At 47.4% G+C, this 16,971-nt stretch overlaps 1 protein-coding gene across 1 annotated transcript; it reads left to right on the top strand.

Moving 5' to 3' along the window:
- The first annotated feature begins 365 nt into the window (after nucleotides 1-365).
- On the top strand, nucleotides 366-1,655 carry KCNJ16 (potassium inwardly rectifying channel subfamily J member 16). Its single transcript, XM_074160090.1, has one exon. It carries the CDS (start codon nucleotides 366-368, stop codon nucleotides 1,653-1,655), a length of 1,290 nt encoding a protein of 429 aa, XP_074016191.1.
- The last annotated feature ends 15,316 nt before the right edge of the window (nucleotides 1,656-16,971 follow it).

Consider the following 16,971-nt stretch of genomic DNA (forward strand, 5'->3'; position numbering starts at 1 on the left):
GCAGAACATTAGAAGAGACATACACAGTGGGGTCACCACAAAGGTATTTGATTTCTGTTTTCATCTACCAAATTCTCGGATTGATACGGACATTTCTAACTAGTTTAGTTTCTCGCTGCCTCATATTTCCAGGCCTAAGTTTTTGAGCTGTGTTGTTTAATGAATGTCAGAGTCTGTAGTCCTCAGAAAATTGCTCATGATGGCCACAGAGTGAATGTATTTAGATTTGGTGTTACACAGTTCTGGCATGGGAAATTAAAACAAAAATAAACTCTTTTCTTTTATTTCATAGATTTCCAATGAGCAAAGAAAACAATAGCCCTTGGGACCACGTGTGTTCTGTAAACTGATGCCACGAGGCAGATATGAGAAAGATGACTGAGCAGAGCGGTTGCTATAGGCCTGTAAACATACAGGGAAATAAGATCAGTTACCAAGGCGCTTGTCAAGAGAGCCCTGAAAAGGGGATGAAAAGATCGCAGAAGCGATTTCTCCACAAGGACGGCAGCTGCAATGTGTACTTCAAGCACATCTTCGGGGAATGGGAGAGCTACGTGGTGGACATATTTACCACGCTGGTGGACATCAAGTGGCGCCATATGTTTGTGATATTCTCATTGTCGTATGTTCTTTCATGGTTGTTCTTCGGACTAGTCTTCTGGCTGATAGCAATCCAACACGGAGATTTATTCAATGACGAAGAAATAACCCCCTGTGTTGCAAATGTGCATAGCTTCACGGGAGCATTCCTGTTCTCCCTTGAAACCCAAACCACCATCGGTTATGGTTACCGCTGTGTTACAGAAGAGTGCTCTGTCGCGATCCTTATGGTTATCCTGCAGTCAGTGTTAAGCTGCATTATTGACACCTTCATCATTGGAGCAGCCTTGGCTAAAATGGCTACGGCTCGAAAAAGAGCTCAAACCATTCGTTTTAGCTACTACGCTGTTGTAGGCTTAAGGGATGATAAATTTTGCCTGATGTGGCGCATTGGCGATTTCCGGCCAAACCACATGGTTGAGGGCTCCGTACGAGCTCAGCTTCTGCGCTACAAGGAAGACAAGGAGGGGAGGATGACGATGGAATATAAGGACTTGAAGTTGCTAAATGACCAGATCATACTTGTTACGCCAGTGACAGTCGTACATGAAATTGATAGCGAGAGCCCCTTGTATGGTCTGGACCGCAAAGCTCTGGCCAAGGACAACTTTGAAATCTTGGTCACCTTTGTCTACACGGGTGATTCAACGGGAACTTCACATCAGTCAAGAAGCTCCTATGTCCCCAGAGAGATTCTTTGGGGCCATAGATTCAATGACGTCTTACATGTAAAGAAAAAATACTACAAGGTGGATTGCTTACAGTTTGAAGAAACCACGGAAGTTTATGCTCCTCACTGCAGTGCCATGCAACTGGATCGGAAGGAGCAGGAGTGGAACCGGACCGAGAAGACACGGAAAAAAGAAGCAGAGACACCAGCACTGGAGATCAAGTCATTTAATACTAACCAAAAGTCCTTTAGTGCAGTTGCCCTCATCACTAGTTGTGAAGATCCAGAAGACCCAGTGCCAGCTGCAAATCAACCTTCTGGAGAAGTTTCTTATCAGAAAGCAGCTGTGACCTTAAGTAGGCTATCAATAGAGTCCCAGATCTAGCCTGGTGCTGCAATTAAAATCACTTCCAACAGATTCTTCCATCATAGCTTTTAGAAGATAAACAATGAACTCATATGCACAAGTATTTATATTATAAACCTCGCTGACAGCATGTAATACGTTGCTCAGCTGCTAGAAGGAGCTTCGTCCTGGTTAGCGTGGGTATCACTAACGGATTAGCATTGGCACAAGACAACAGCTTACATTTGGGTTGACGAGACAGCTACTGTGCTCGAGCAAACGTACTGTCAACTTTATTACCCTGCAGGGACCAATGTTGGACATACCCAGAGACAGATAATGATCTAGGCAGGGAACAAAAACAATGTAGTGTGCCCTCTAGGTCAGATTTTTCAAAGCTGCCTAATTTATTTAGAAAGCCGGTCCCCAGTCTCTCTAGGAGGCTCTGAAGCTCCCCCACCATCACAACAAACGATTCCTCATTTCATTGCACCCCTCGAGCAGTTCAAATGAAGCTCCCAACCTGGGGTTATACTGGTGAACCTACGGGGCTGTTCTTTGTAGGAGGGAGGAAAGAATAACTGAACCCAGTATTATTGGGCAGCTTTGGAAACCTGCTCACACCCTGCCTCGTCCTGTGGGATCCACAGTGGGATCCTGGAGAGCTTTTCTCATTTCCTAGTCGTGAGCCATTCCCACAACTCCCAGTCCCTCCACAGCTCGAGCTGGCCTGGGGCTGCAGGGAGATTTTCTTCCGTGGCTCTCGTGGCTAGGAGAAGGGCTGGCCAAACTGGCTCGTTCGCACTGGTCAGGAATCAAAACGAGACCTCGAGTAGGAAACCGAAATCAGCAAAATCAGGTTGAGCTTCAGAAAGAAGATCATGGGTTTAGAGTGAGCTGTGCAATATTTTACATCAAACTGTCTTTAATTCCAGAATGTCAGCCTTGCTTTTCTTTTTAGTATATTATACTTCCTTAAAAAGATGAAGATCAATCTGGAGACCAGTGTGATTTTGTCAAAATGAAATATTTTTATTCATCTGAAATGACTGTAAAAATGATCTTTCACAGAGAAATTTAACATACTCAGCTGTCAGCTCAATTTGGAAAAAAGGGAAATATGAATATTTTGAATATGTCTGTGACATGAAGTTCCGTGCTCTGCACATCCCTGTAATTATTCAATAACCAATATCTCATCATGCTTTTTGCTTTCTCTGATGATTAAAGTTAATTTGCATTGTGTTTAATTATCACGTTAGCGTAAAAATAATTATCTCTGAATTTGTGGTTGCCTAAAATGGGATTTATCTCACCTGACCTCAGCCATCAGGAAATTGTTTGCCTACTGGTCAAGGCTCTCTGTGGTTACTGGAACTCTTCTCCTCATCCCATCTTACTCTGGCTTTTGAGGGAGTGAAGGCAATAGGATGTGTTTGTCCTGGAAAAGTTCATCCCTCTCCATTTCGTGTTGAAGGAGATGAGATGACTGGTGTGGAAATGCTGGCTAACTTTGGGCTGCTAAAATTAGGTCTGACGAGTCATTCACATCATCCTGACTAATTAAAAGTTTTTTATGAGCTCATCCCATTTAATGAAGAAGAATAGCATGCTGAATCCTTTTTCCTGAAATTACTCTGTATAGCAGTGGTGCTGCATTATTTTAATGTATCTTGCATTTCTCCTTTGCTAGCCCTTGTCTTTGGATAGATGTGATCCCTTTAGGTAAAACCAAGCATATTAACAAGCCTGGAGGGAGGCAGTTATTCTGAAGCTTATTAATTAGCCTATTTTATATGCTGAATCATCATCAGCATCCATCTATAACTGCAGTAGAAAACATCTTATTGTGTCCTGGATTTTAGCACGGGCAGGTATTGGGGAAATAGCCTTAAAAAAATGAAAAGGAACATAGGAAAACGTATGAGGGTCTCAGGACTTGTTTGGTGTTGGAAAACACACCATCAGGGTTGTATAAAATAGAATATAACCTTCAAGACGTGAAGTAATCCTTCCCCACTCCTCTGACTTTGAAAGATCTTGGCTGGGTTATGTTGTTCAATGTTGGGCACCACACTTTGGGAAGGACATGGAACAATTCAAAGAGAATCTGGAGATCTGGAGAAAACATGTCAGTGAGGAAGCAGGGAAATAACTTCAGGTGTTTCAGTCCAGAAAGGGGTTAGGAAACAAAGAAGGAGCTCTCAAAAACTGTGATTTGAGAGAGAGGGATGATCTGTTGCCTGTACCTGGTGGGTAGGACAGGAAAACATGGCCTTAAGCTGAATCCAAAGAGATGGAAGTTAATTAGGAAACACATTGACAAGGAAGGCGAAGCACCACCAGACCTGGGGGGGGGGTGTAACCGCTGTGGTGGGGGCTCTTGGGAGCCTGATACAGAATGGCCAACCTTGCCTTGAACTTTCCAACCCTATTTTTCTGTGATCCTATGATTTTCAGAAAAAAAGGGAATGTCTAACATGAAATCTGCTTAACTGATCACTGAATACTTACACGCGTGTGAGTATTTGCTTAGTAGGTAAAGCTACGCGGAGAGGGGAGATACTACTGAGATACGTAATCAAAATCCCCACGATATCTTCCAAAGGTGCATATTTCAGGTGCTGTTTGTAAAAGTAGTTTCCTTTATCAAGCTGTGACTCTCAGCTGCCTTTCCCTCTCCCGGTTACGTACTGCGTGAGCCTCTTGCGGTGGAGAAAATTCTTTCCTCGGAATGACTTTCCTGTAAGTGGAAGTACCAGCAGTCTGATTTAGCGTTTTGTCACGTGCTTCTTGGTAGAGATAGATATAACTACGTGAGCATGTGTAGTAATGTATGCTTTGGCATGTGAGTCAACCACTAACTGATGAGGGTCAGGAAGAAACTTCTCTCCTGGGCATGTTAATTCGTAACAGGCTACTATACGGTTTCTCCTACTTTTATCTACAGCATCTGATACCAGCCAGTGCTGGAGACAGGATACTGGTTGAACCACTGGTCTCAACCAGTCTGGCTTTTTCTGGGTTTCTCCGTTTGATATTTTAATTTCATTTATCACAGTATAAGAACTATGTATAGTAATGTATAGTAAAGCATGCATTGCATTTTTGTGAATAAAGGCACAGAAATAAAGACCATGCCTCTGCCACACACCTTGTGAGAGCACGTTTTGCTTTTCTTCCCTTCAGCCACAGTTTTAAGCTTCCAGATCTTATGCACTAAGAGGTCTCGGAAAGATTTATAAGGTACAGAGTAATTTTTGGACTTTAAAAGATGCCAAATCACAAGCAAACCCACAAAGTTATAAATACATTCTGTGGAAGCTTCTTAGCATGAGCTCTGTTTGGAGGAAGGAGCCAAACGAAGCCCCGCTCACAGACACGCACACACAGGCTGCGCGTGGGCAGCCACATCCAGAGCCTGGGTACTGGACCTACAACCTCCTCACCTGCTGGAGGAGCTTTGACAGCACCAGGTGGATGGGACAGGATCGGACAGAGGTGTAGAAGGGACACACAACCACACAAAATGTGCAGAATCCTTCTGTAATTGTCGTTTAGGTGGGCCCTGATTGCGCTCTTGGTAGAGCCAGTTCTTACATCCTCCTTACTTAGGAGAGGACCTAGGAAAGACTCTTGTCCTCAAACCAGGACAGCAGTACACTGGTGTACAGCAGCTTTGGGTAAGTAGGAGGGAGAATCCTCTTTACTCATCTGCTCTTTCTGGATGAGAGTATTTCCCAAGGACTTCCATTTGGTGCTTTTTTTATTCATCCCTGTTGCAGACCCAAGAAAGACCCTCAAAAACCCAACCGAAGTAGGAACTCCTGCATCCTTACAGCAGAAACGCAGACCTAACCCTTGAGTCATCCCTGACGGATGGACGAACGTGCCCCCCAGTCCCCCAGTAAGTGTCTGGCTGCATTCTGGGCTGTTCCGAGCTGGGAGCTGAAGTGGAACACAAGAGCCCTCCTGCTCTTCCAGAGCATTTCACGTGCTCCCGGGCTCCTCAGCAGAAAGATCCGTTGGGGTGAGGTTCAGTAGCTTCTTCCCAGCCATCATGAGGCAGCAGTTGGCATCTCTTTCTGCCTCAGCTGGAAGTTGCTCATCCTGTTCCCATCTTTTCCACAAAATTTTCTACAAGATGAAGCGAAATGTTAACAACAAAGAGAAAGTACAAACCACTTTGCGTTGGACTCCTCTGTCGTGATTATAGCTGCATCTCCGTTATTTTCTCTTGGAAAGTAGCACTTTTGTTCTGGGTCAAGATTAGTTTATGTCGAAGGGAATGCAATAAGAGATTATTATATAATTTATTTTTCCAGCTTTGCCTACCACCGTTCATTAAGGCAGCTGGCATTTCCTTCCCCATTATCATCTATCATTTAGCGCATATTTTCTGTGAAGCTGATTTTCAGATGTGGGGCATAATGTATACCCCTTTGTTTAGCCCTTGTTCCCGACCCGCTCTGCTGGAGGTCTGGCTTCAGCTGCCTCCCTGACTTGAAGCCTTATGGTCCCACTCGCTTCAGGAAATAACAGGTACGGGGGTACGGAAAGTGTTTGGTGTGGGAAGGAGAAATTGCTTCTAAGCTTTTTTTTTTTTTTTTTTTTTTTTTTTAAGCTTTTAAATCTTTGCTGATTTTGAGCTGGGAACCTGCAAACAGAAGGAGTTAGGGTCTCTGTGGTGGGCCTGAGAGGCCCATTTAGGGAAGCATCTGACAACAAACTGATGTCCAAGTGGGCCCGGGGAAGGATGACGGGAATGAGCCCCGGGTGACACGAGGAGCAGCCGCGGCTCCAGTCGGGGCTGAAAAACGCGGATCGATGTTTCCATGGGGCGTAACATCGCAGCACAGGAGCTACTTCCAGAAGGTAGAACTTTTCTTGGGGTCAGCGCCCGCGGCTGGGGAGATGGTGGGGGAACGGGATGAACATCAGCCCAAAACGCTGTGAATTCGGGTCACTCCGGGCCGGGCTCCCGTTGCTCCCTGGAAAGGGGGGGATTTTTTCGAAGCGGTGACGTTGCCACCTGCCAGCCGCTGGTCGCTCCGCACCACGGGGTCGCCTGGGGCTCTCAGACCCCCCCCAGGAATTCCCTGCCCAGACGCGTCCCCGCAGCCCCGCACCTTCCCGGCGCCCCCCGGCCCCCCCCCCCGGGGTCCGCCGCCCCCCCCCGACCCCGGCCCCGCCGCGGGCCCTCGGGCGCCACCTGGCGGCGGCCCGTGGAGCAGCCGCGCCCCCTCCCCGCGCTCCCCGCGTCCCCCCGCTCCCGGGAGCGGCCCCGCTCCCCCCGCTCTCCCTCGCTGGGCGGCCTCCCCAGGGCATCTCTTAGGAAAATAGCGCCATAAAGGCCGATAAACGCCCTATGCCAGTCCCCCCCCCCTCCCCGTTTCACGGCCCTTCTGGGGTCAGCTTTGCCGGCTTTCACAATGCCGGTGGTTCGGGAGGCACAGCGTGCTGTCCCCGCCGGGGGGGTTCCCCCACCAGCCTTGAACGGCCCGTAGAAAGGCGCTGTCATAACCACGGCATAAGCGGAGAACCTGTTGTCGGCAAATTCCTGGTGTTGCCTGACCATCCTGGGCAAATCTGGGAGCAGAGGTGAGGGCTTGCTCTGGCTGCCTCCCCCGGCTCCGGGGAATAAATCAAACTCAGAAAGAAAACGATTTTGGTATAAAAGTTGATGTGACATGTGCCCCGTCCAGCTGATTTATTCTATATCATTCCTCTTTATATATAGAAGCAAAAGCTGAGAGGTTGCTTGATTTGCCAGCGTAGGTATATATAGCCAGTCAAAACTGGCCTCGCTCCACCAGGAACTTTTCAAATAGGGCAACGAGCTATTTGTGGCCAAAGATACTGACTTCGAGAGGTATCAGTGACAAGAAGCAAAAAGCTGCTTGTTTGTTTGGACCAGGGAACGTGTGTGCGTGTAGAAAGGCAACGCCGACGTTTATTATGTAAAACTACACACAGAAAGGCTCCAAAATAGAAATGCCTTAATAATTATCTCATATTCAGTGCCATGTCCACTTCTGAACGCACATTTTCCATTGAACAGCTTCGTGCGTTCTCTCACGCATGGGAGTAGCTCCAATTAAACATCTGCTGAACCATCTATATCATCCTCCTCCTTCACATCCTCTCCTCAGCCTCTCCTTCGCCGCCGCGGCTGTAGGAAGCTCCACAACTGTCAGGCAGCTGCTCCGCTGCGACTACCGGGCATTGGATTTGTTCCTCGTGTTTCCCCATCTTTGATCACAGGGTGTCTCTCAGACTCGCCTGACAGGGGAGGGGACTATTTTTGGTCTGATGTTCATTCGGCACGATTCCTGCTCAGTCCAGGTGCCAGAACGATCTGATGGCCTATATGTGACCGTTGTACAAAGCAGCGATAGAGAGGAGACGGTCCCAAAGCCTCCCCGATACCACCGGGGCTCGGGGAAACATCCGTGCGGGGCGTCTCTAACACACTCTCCTGGTAGAGCTGCCTTTTGGGTGTGTCGTAAAGTTTCAACTTTTGACTGATAAATGTTTAATTGTGGTAGGCATGCCCTAAATAGGGCATAAAAAGGGGAATTGCTCATCAATGGGTAGGTCTCAGTTCAGATCACCAGGTGGAGATCAAAAACCAGACCCTGGTGAGCGCAGCCGGGGGGAGAGCTTCCTCGCCCGCCCGGGTCAAGGGCCTTACTCATCTTAAGTAAATGTGACCCCACCAATTTCAATGGGACGGTTCCCAGAGTGACCTGTGGTAGGATGTGAGTCGGGAAACAAACTTTGGTAAGTACTTTATTGCAGTTCTTGGAGTTACTCACTATATATTCCAATTAAAGCTCCTTCTCTTCAGTGGTCACTTTTTCCACAGGCAAAAAATCCACCTTTCTTTTGCCGCTCGTTTCACTCCGTGAGAGGGCCCCTAACGCTTGGCCTCACCGGCTCTTCTTTCTCTTTCCTCCCATTTTATCCTTAGTTTTGGAGAAGTACCATCAAAGCCATCAAATATAATTCTTTGCAATCACACAAAACATCAGCCCTGCACACCTTTACACACCACCAGCCCTTTCCCAACACCCTCCAGCCAACCTGTGGCCACAGACCTCCCTTGGTACCGTCTGTTCCAGAGGTGTGGAGGGGTGATTTGGAAAACCTTACCCTGGCTTTAGCAAGCCTTGGAAATCACGTAATGATATGGGGTTGGAAGGAACCTCTGGAGATCATCTAGTCCAACCCCCTGCCAAAGCAGGTTCACCCAGAGCAGGCTGCACAGGAACGTGTCCAGGTGGGTTTGAATGTCTCCAGAGACGGAGACTCCACCACCTCTCTGGGCAGCCTCTTCCAGGGCTCTGCCACCCTCACAGTGAAGAAGTTCCTCCTCATGTTTAGATGGAACTTCTTATGTTCCAGTTTGTGCCCATTCCCTCTTGTCCTGTCACTGGGCACCACTGAAAAAAGACTGGCCCCATCCTCCTGACACCCACCCTTGAAGTATTTATAGGTGTTGATCAGATCCCCCCTCAGCCTTCTCTTCTCCAGACTAAAAAGACCCAAGTCCCTCAGCCTTTCCTCATAAGAGAGATGCTCCAGGCCCCTCATCATCTCTGTAGCTCTCTGGAGGAAGGTGGGTGCGAAGCTCTGGCAGGGCAAAATCACAGTGGAGGGGAAGTGTCACAGGCGAGCGTGTGTCTGCACATGGGGATCTGGGACTGGAATAGCTCCCATCGCTTCCCTTACCTTCGCCTGAATAAAATAACCGGGGACAGCACCTGCCAATTCCATCTCCAGTTTCACCCCTCTGAAATATGGGCACTTTCACCAGCGGTATATTTGGCCTGGGGTAATTACTATGGTGCTAATTTTACCTGAGATGATGAAAGCGCTGGAACAGCCTAACCATATAAAGGGAGGAGACACACACAGCTGATCCGCTCTTCTGGGTCCTTTCCTCAGCGAAGGAAGTCATGACTTTGACTTGTAGATTTGCCCCTTAGGGAGGCTTCTTCTTACAAGAGTCAGCCCAAACACAACTGAGGCTGGAGAAGAGCGAGTTAAGGATACGTGTGTGCTGGAAAATAAGAGCCCTGAGTCCTGAAGTGTTGCCTTGTAGTAAATTACCTTATACAGATTAAATTACTCAAATAGATCTGCTTCTTTTCTTTTCTCTCCTGTGAGAGAAGCCACTTCCAGACACCAAAAGCACAAAGATGCTTGAAAGTCTTGTGTTTCTCTCTGGACCTTCCAAAAGGATTCAAAGTCAATTGACATTTCTAATGAAGATTCAGAACAGACACTTATTCTCTCCAAACCAGTTCAGCTTGAAAAAATTACAGCGAAGTACGGTCAGAGGAAAAGCAATTTTCCAGAGCTTGAGGAGTGTGATTAATGCAAAGCAAACAGCTCTCTGCAGCACTCGCTTGTGCCTTCAGATACCCTCACCTGAATTGGGCCCCATCCTGCCTTCGCCGGGCGGTTCCGGTGACCAGCATCCCGGGTGGAGATTAAGGGAGGATGAGCTGGTTGGTGATTTCTAATTTTTATAAACTTGGAGGATTTGGTTTGGGTTTTTTTTGGTTTTTTTTTTTTGGTTTTTTTTTTTTTTTTTAACAGAACACCCAGAAATGATTGTTATTGCTGGCACTTGATCCGAAGCGCTGGAGTCACCCCATCGGGAAGGATGAGCAAATCCATCCCGTTGTGCTCTGCTCTGGTCCGTTCCGCAGAGGTTTTTATGTCACCTTTGCTGTCAGAGAGCGCAAGCACCTTCCAGTGCCACAACAAGCGATGTCAGGAGGCTCTGGCCGTTCTCTCTGTCTCTTTGTCTCTCTCACTTTTTACTCTCTGCCACCCGTCACCTCTCCATGTGATCCCTGCCCTTTGTCAAACCAAGGTGGTCAGACCCTGGGTGCTGGCCGGTCCCTCTGCCCGAGCTGGTGGCCTCGCTAGGCATTTGGCTCCCAAGCGAAGTGTGTGCTTAGACTAAAGTGAAATGTGTGTGGAAGTGCTGCTCTGAATAAAGGTAGCTTTCTACTTTGAGGCCTCCGAGGAGGAATGTGGACTTCTTGTAACCAGCCTGTCTTCTTCAGGAGCTGTGGACCGGCGGCGTGGTTCTGCACATGGCTTTATGCCACCAGCAAACTGCAGGGAAATCTAACTGGTGCCAGCCCAGTCTGCGGGCAGGGATCCCTGTCCTCTCCCAGGCATCCTGCTCTCCACAGCACCCATTCCCAGCGTGAGGGGCAAGCACGGCCCTAGGAGACCTCCAGGGTCCTGGGACCTGCGATGCCACCAGCGGGGGCCATGATGTCACCGGGACTCGAGGTCCCCATGGGCTGCAGCAACTTCGACATTTCATGACTTTCCACACTGATTTTTTTTTAATGCTTGATGGGAAATGGCACAATCCTTTCCCCTCCAGTCTCTGTCACAAGGTTGCTTAATAGGGTTTGGGCATTAACTCAAATAATATCAGAGGATCAAAGCCAACTTTTGAAGTATTAGGGAGATTACAAAAAAACACGTGGCTCATGCCTTCTGAGGTGCAACATTTCCTAGTGCAAAACAGGGGAGAGCCTCCTTCTGCGGCTGCCCTTTCCCTCCGTGCAGCTTGGTCAGGCCAAAACAGAGCCCAGGACATGCAGTTTGGCCCAAATTTTAGTGCAGGATGCCCAAGGGTGGGTGAGGAATCCTTCTTCCCCTGGGCGTCTGCAGAGAACTGAAAGGCAGAATTTATCCTGGAGGCACAAAATGGCATCAGAAAAGCAAATAAGCAGCACAAGATCCCGATAGCAGAAGAAAGGAAGCTGTGGCATTCACTTGCTGAAGATTATTTCCTCTCTGACGACAGATTTTTGCGAATGACAGAGGTGTTTTAGCGGGTGGGCCTTGGAGGGCCGGTCCAAATAATCAGTCAAAAACAATATCAGGAAGTTTAACCAACAATTTGAGCTTGGTCTGGTTTTACTCATCTGTTCAATTTTAGTTTTGAGGGAAATTTAGAAAGGTGCCAGCTAATTTAATTTGTTGACCTCCTTCCCAGCCACGCAGGAGTTACCAGCGGGGCTGGACTGCCATTTTGTGCCAACGATCTACTCTTCTGATTGCCCGGGCGACGTGTCTCCTGGCCAGGCTCTCCTTGCTCAGCTTGGCTTCCTGACCAGGGAACTGCAGGCGTGGGGGAGAAGAGATGCTGTGGTGGCTGTGAAAGGTCCCCAGGCTCTCCCAGTCATGGTGGGACTGCTCGCCACCAGCTCCAGGACCCTCTTTTGAGCAGATGGTCCCCAGGCTCTCCCAGTCAAGGTGGGACTGCTCTCCACCAGCTCCAGCAGCTCCAGGACCCTCCTTGGTGCACCTGCAGAGCCGGTACAGGAATTGCTGTGTTCAGTCGGAGCTGACAGTGCTTTGAAACCACCAGCACAAATTCACGTACCATCACCTGGGCTCCGACCAGGGAGTGCTCTGACCCACTGCCATCCAGATGGAAGTCCACAGCTGATGGCAATTGGCACAGCGCTGGCTCCTCAGGAAACTTAAGCTTGTTTTCTGCTGTGTTTTTCCTTCCACAATGGCCAATGATGTAACTCTCTGTTTTTAGCAAAGTTTATTTGCTTTCCAGGAGAGAAAATAAACTCTGATATTGTCCTTTACGTTGTGGCCATGGGCTCCAGGCAAATTCTTAGGTTCTGGTACAAACTGATAGAAAACTGAGAAAACTGAACTGATAGAAAACACCGAGGATGTTTGCATCTAAGCTAATATACTGAAATAAAAAGTGTGAGAAAGTAAGCAGAGCAGTAGTTTGTGTCGTTTTAACGCTTTTGAGTTTATAAAGGTGGTTTTCACTGGAGTGGATGCACTGAGAGGTAATAAAGTACAGTGATAATAAACAATCAGGAGCAGAAATGCAGTATGCACGTTGGAATGCAGTAAAACCACGTAGGGTTTTAACAGAGGTTCTGAGTCCCGCCTGGGTACCGTGTTCTGCTGTTGGAAGCTGGTTTCATCGTGTACCCACGTATTTCACATCATCTTTCAGAAACTACCAAATGCCACCAGAGAAAGTGAAACGGCCCAACTTGACTCCCTTTGGTGAATCACGTTTGTGATGCAGACGGGTCAGAAGGAGACTTGCAGAAAAAGCGTGTACTTTGCATTAATTTTGCTGAGAAAGGGCGAAAGGTTTCTAGCTCTTTCTATCGCATTTGACTTTCTTGCCACTCCCTTTCCCATTGGAAATTTTCCACATTTCCGCCTGGGGTGGCACACACACGGTGACAAAGGCCAAGGCAGATCTCTGCTTCATCCCTCCTCGTAGAGCTGTGGGGGAATTAGAGGAAACACAAGTCCGTCATCATTACCCCATCCTCGTCCCACACAGAACACCGGAAGGTAGGTACCACTTCTTTTTTTGGTAAGCAGAACATCGTTGTGCCGGAAAGGTGGGTGGTGAGATGCTGTGGGGGCAGAGAATCAGACCAGGGACACATCTTGCAGCTCTCCCCACCCTCACGCCTTGGCTAACAACCATTTATGAGGATCAACTCGTTAAACTCTGATAACCCCCAAGGAAGGAGGTTGCGATTTCATCCAGTCTCTGACCACAAACGCTGCAGATGGAAGTTTGAAAGTTGGCTGAGCCCCACGAGGGCTTTTGAGCAAGTAGGTGACCTGTCCGGTGACAGCCCATAGTACTCATTGAAAAACCTGGGAGTATCTGCTCCCTTGAGAGCCCTCCTGCTTACGGGTAATATTTACATAACCCAAAGTTTGCAAGCCAGAGAAATACAAAGATATTCTTACCCTGTTGTGTGCAGCTGAGCGTGAGCCCATCCTGAGTTCAGAAAGCCTGGCAGGCCGGGAACAGAGGCAATGAGGCTGTGAGGAAGGGAATGAAAGTGGAGTCACACAGTTGTGTGTGTGTAAGTTGCTGGCTCTTAACCCTTTTCCTTCCAGGAATTGTCAAGTTCCCTATGTCAGCTCCATGGGCATGTTCTCACCACTCTGGCAAGTTTTATTAACCATTAACTCCCTTTCCCTTGAGATATCCAAAGAATGGGAGCTGTGGAAGATCATTAGATAACTTTGAGACTAATAGAAAAATATTAGCCTTATTAATATGTAATTGCTTGGTCAGTTTTATCGCTTATACTAACGTCCTTCTCATTAATCCAAACATACATTCCCCATTGCTGCCTTTGAGGAGAAACTGCCACAGCTGATTGGGGGCTGGACAAGGGAAAATAAAGAATATTGCCATGTCCCAAACAACGCTAGATGCTGTCCTACTGCATTTCTGAAAGGTTATCCATAATCCTAAACGGTGAAAATAGATCACTAAATGGTAACACAACTGTCTCGCCACAGCTCGGCTTCTAGAAAATAAAGAATGGGCAAAGTGTACATTAAATAACAGATTAACATTTCCTGATCATTCTAAGGCCTCTGACCCTGCAGGGGTGAGAGTCTGCTGAGAGCTGAGAGATCTTTTTCCCAGGAGGTTTTTATCATATTTTGTTGGGTCTGAAAGTTTAGCTGGAAATTAAAGATCCCTTAAATTAGGCAATTTAATTCACTGAGAATCGAGCTGCACGGACTATAGTGTTGGAAATAAGTTTTCATTGGCAGAACTTCCTGGGTTGCTGTTGGATTGCTACTTATATCCAGTTACTGTTAGCTAGGGATTACTGCTTGTAATTCCTTATTTCACAATTTCCTCACCTTGCTTCCCACCCCCCACCCCCCCCCCCCGCAGTAGCAAAGACTGAAGGTATATACTTAATTTTTTTTCAAAATGTAGCTGGTGTTTTGACTTTAGCATAGGACTAAATAAGAGAGTCTGAAATTTTAAGGAAAGATTTTGGACGCAAAGTATCTGGGGAAGAAAGAGAGAGAAAAATGTGAGTGGTGTGTGAGTTCCGCTGTTCTCAGATATATAAACAATTCAATTCCCTATGTCATCCCTTCTATGAACAAACCCATTATTATCCAGTATAACTGTGTCACTGGCGGCACATCTGTACATCCTATTTGCTTGCAAAGCACAAAATATATTTATTTGCTCTCTCAAATCATATCAAACACGCAACCGTCTCTCAGTGGAACTTTCATTGGATTTACCCATTCCTTCTGTTACCGAAATGGCTTCATTTTTCCTTGGAGATCCCAGCATTAGACCTATAAAGATCCAGTTAATGCCTAAACCCCAGGGGTTTACTGTGAATGGGAAAACCACCTTTTCCTGATGAATTTTTTCCAGTTGACTTCATGGTTAGAGAAGAAAGGCCCACTCATGCCAGTTACATGCATGGAAATGGCGAGACCAAAGAAAAAAAGCCCAATGTGTTATTTATGGCGTTTCTTCTCATCTTGTGGAAACCGACTGCTTTGATTCTACCAGACCATGTTTTCTTTGCAAGTACAATACAATTAAGCTATTTTCAGCTGGCAATAAAATCCTTGAGAACCAAAGCAGATTTGGCCACTTTAAGAGATGAAGACTAATGCAATCTGATAATTAGGTCATTTCACCGCCAAGACAGAAAAAGCAATTTAATAACATCTCCCGTGCAGCGAGACAGGGGCTAAAGCCTCTGGTCCCAGCTGGCAGGGACTCTGCCCGCAATACAGCGCTCGGATTTGCTTCCACAGGGCGCCTGCAGATCTCTGCAAGGCTGAGGGACGGGGAGTCTGACGGACAAAGGTGAGGACGATGCTGGAAAACAGAAAATATGGGGAGAAAAAGCCCCTTCTTTCCCTGATAGGGCCTGGCTGGACTTTGTCGGAGAACAGCATCCCGCTTTCTTGCTGGCTCCTTTTCCTGCACCTCCTACACTGCTATGAAATATGAAGGTCCTGCCTTCCCAGAGCCCTTCTTATCCCTTGGTACCGTTTCCTCTGCAAACAGCAGATCTTGTCTTGAGAGCCCCTGGGACTCCGACCCTCTGACAGAACTCTGCCAACGTTTCAGTCGGGGGGCTCTGCAGCGAGACTGCGTCGGATCAGAAACCCACTCACCGAGAGAGGGAAAACGAACCCTGGCACACACTTTGAGGGTTAAGTTTCCAAGCTGCCTCTTCCCCCTCTTTGTCCCGGGTTGTTGCAACAGGAAAGGGTTTTTTAGAAACTTTTCTTGTAACTTCAGCTTCCCCCTTTGGGGGTTTGGAAGTAGTTCTCTTGCCGCAGCCCATGCAGATGGGAGACGGCTCTGTTACCCTGCTCATCTGTGCGATAGATCAGAATCGATATTTCATTCTAAGAAGAGCTTTCTGGGCAGAGCTGCTCTGGCTTTCAGCAAGCTGTGAAACAGTCGTGCTGGTTCTGTTCTACCCTTCTTCAGCACGAAACGCTCAACGCCTTGACCTGCGAGTCTGTGCACTGTGAGCAAGTCTTACTCACAGCAGTGGGTCTGGGATCTCTGGGTCCAGCAGGAGGTCTGTAGTCTTCCTCCCTCGGTCTGAGTGAGTAAAGGCTGAGTAAGAGCCTACGAGGTCAGGCTGAAACCTGAAATATCTGGTGGATATTGTGCAGAGATTTGTCGGACCCACCCCCCAGCAAACGGCGTGTATTCTCAGCGGAGCATCTCCTAGCCATAGCGGATCACAGCTCTACTTTATTTCACTTACATATAAAGGAGCACGTACTTCTTCAAGGTGGATCAAATTGTTGCTATTTTGGTTCTTCATAAGAAGCATATACACTCGGAAGAATGAGGGCTTTTTTTTCCTCCGATACAGGTACATGAACTGTGTAGTATTTGTGCCTACAGCTTTCAAATCCTGTGGGTTTGATGATCTCCGTCTTACTGAACAAATAAAATAATTGCAGTCAGTCCCTCTTACAGATTTTTTTTTCCAGATTCGTCGTTCATGAGAAACTTACCTGCATTATAGGACTTTTCTTCCCCTTAAAAATGAACAGACTCACCGAAGAATAACTGATGAACAGTAGGATTGCCCAACATGCCAGGTTGCTCAACATCCACAAGCACTTGTCTTTTCTTCCCCTCTCCCCATCATGTAGATTTTGCGTATCCTGCGTGCTTAACGCTGGGGACTTTTAAAACCAGCTGCGTTTGGCCATTGTATTTGTTGCTGCAACAATGCGGTGGTTCCTCATTCGGGGTATGGGGAACTGGGCAAATCCTGCAAGTGGCAGCAGTGGCAGCCGGTGGAAACGGTTCAGCAGCACTATGAGGAGCGTGTTCCTAAAGCCTGCGCACACGAGAGAGCATTTGGGCAAAGCATTTTCACCGAGTATTTAAAGACAGCCAATGTCAGAGTTGTAAACGTAGGAAACAAACGAGGAGGAGGAGGAGGAGGAAGAGGAGGAGGAGGAGAGTTTAAGCAGCTGGGAGTGACTG

The sequence above is a fragment of the Numenius arquata genome, chromosome 17, assembly GCF_964106895.1.
Source record: "Numenius arquata chromosome 17, bNumArq3.hap1.1, whole genome shotgun sequence".
Taxonomy (NCBI): domain Eukaryota; kingdom Metazoa; phylum Chordata; class Aves; order Charadriiformes; family Scolopacidae; genus Numenius; species Numenius arquata.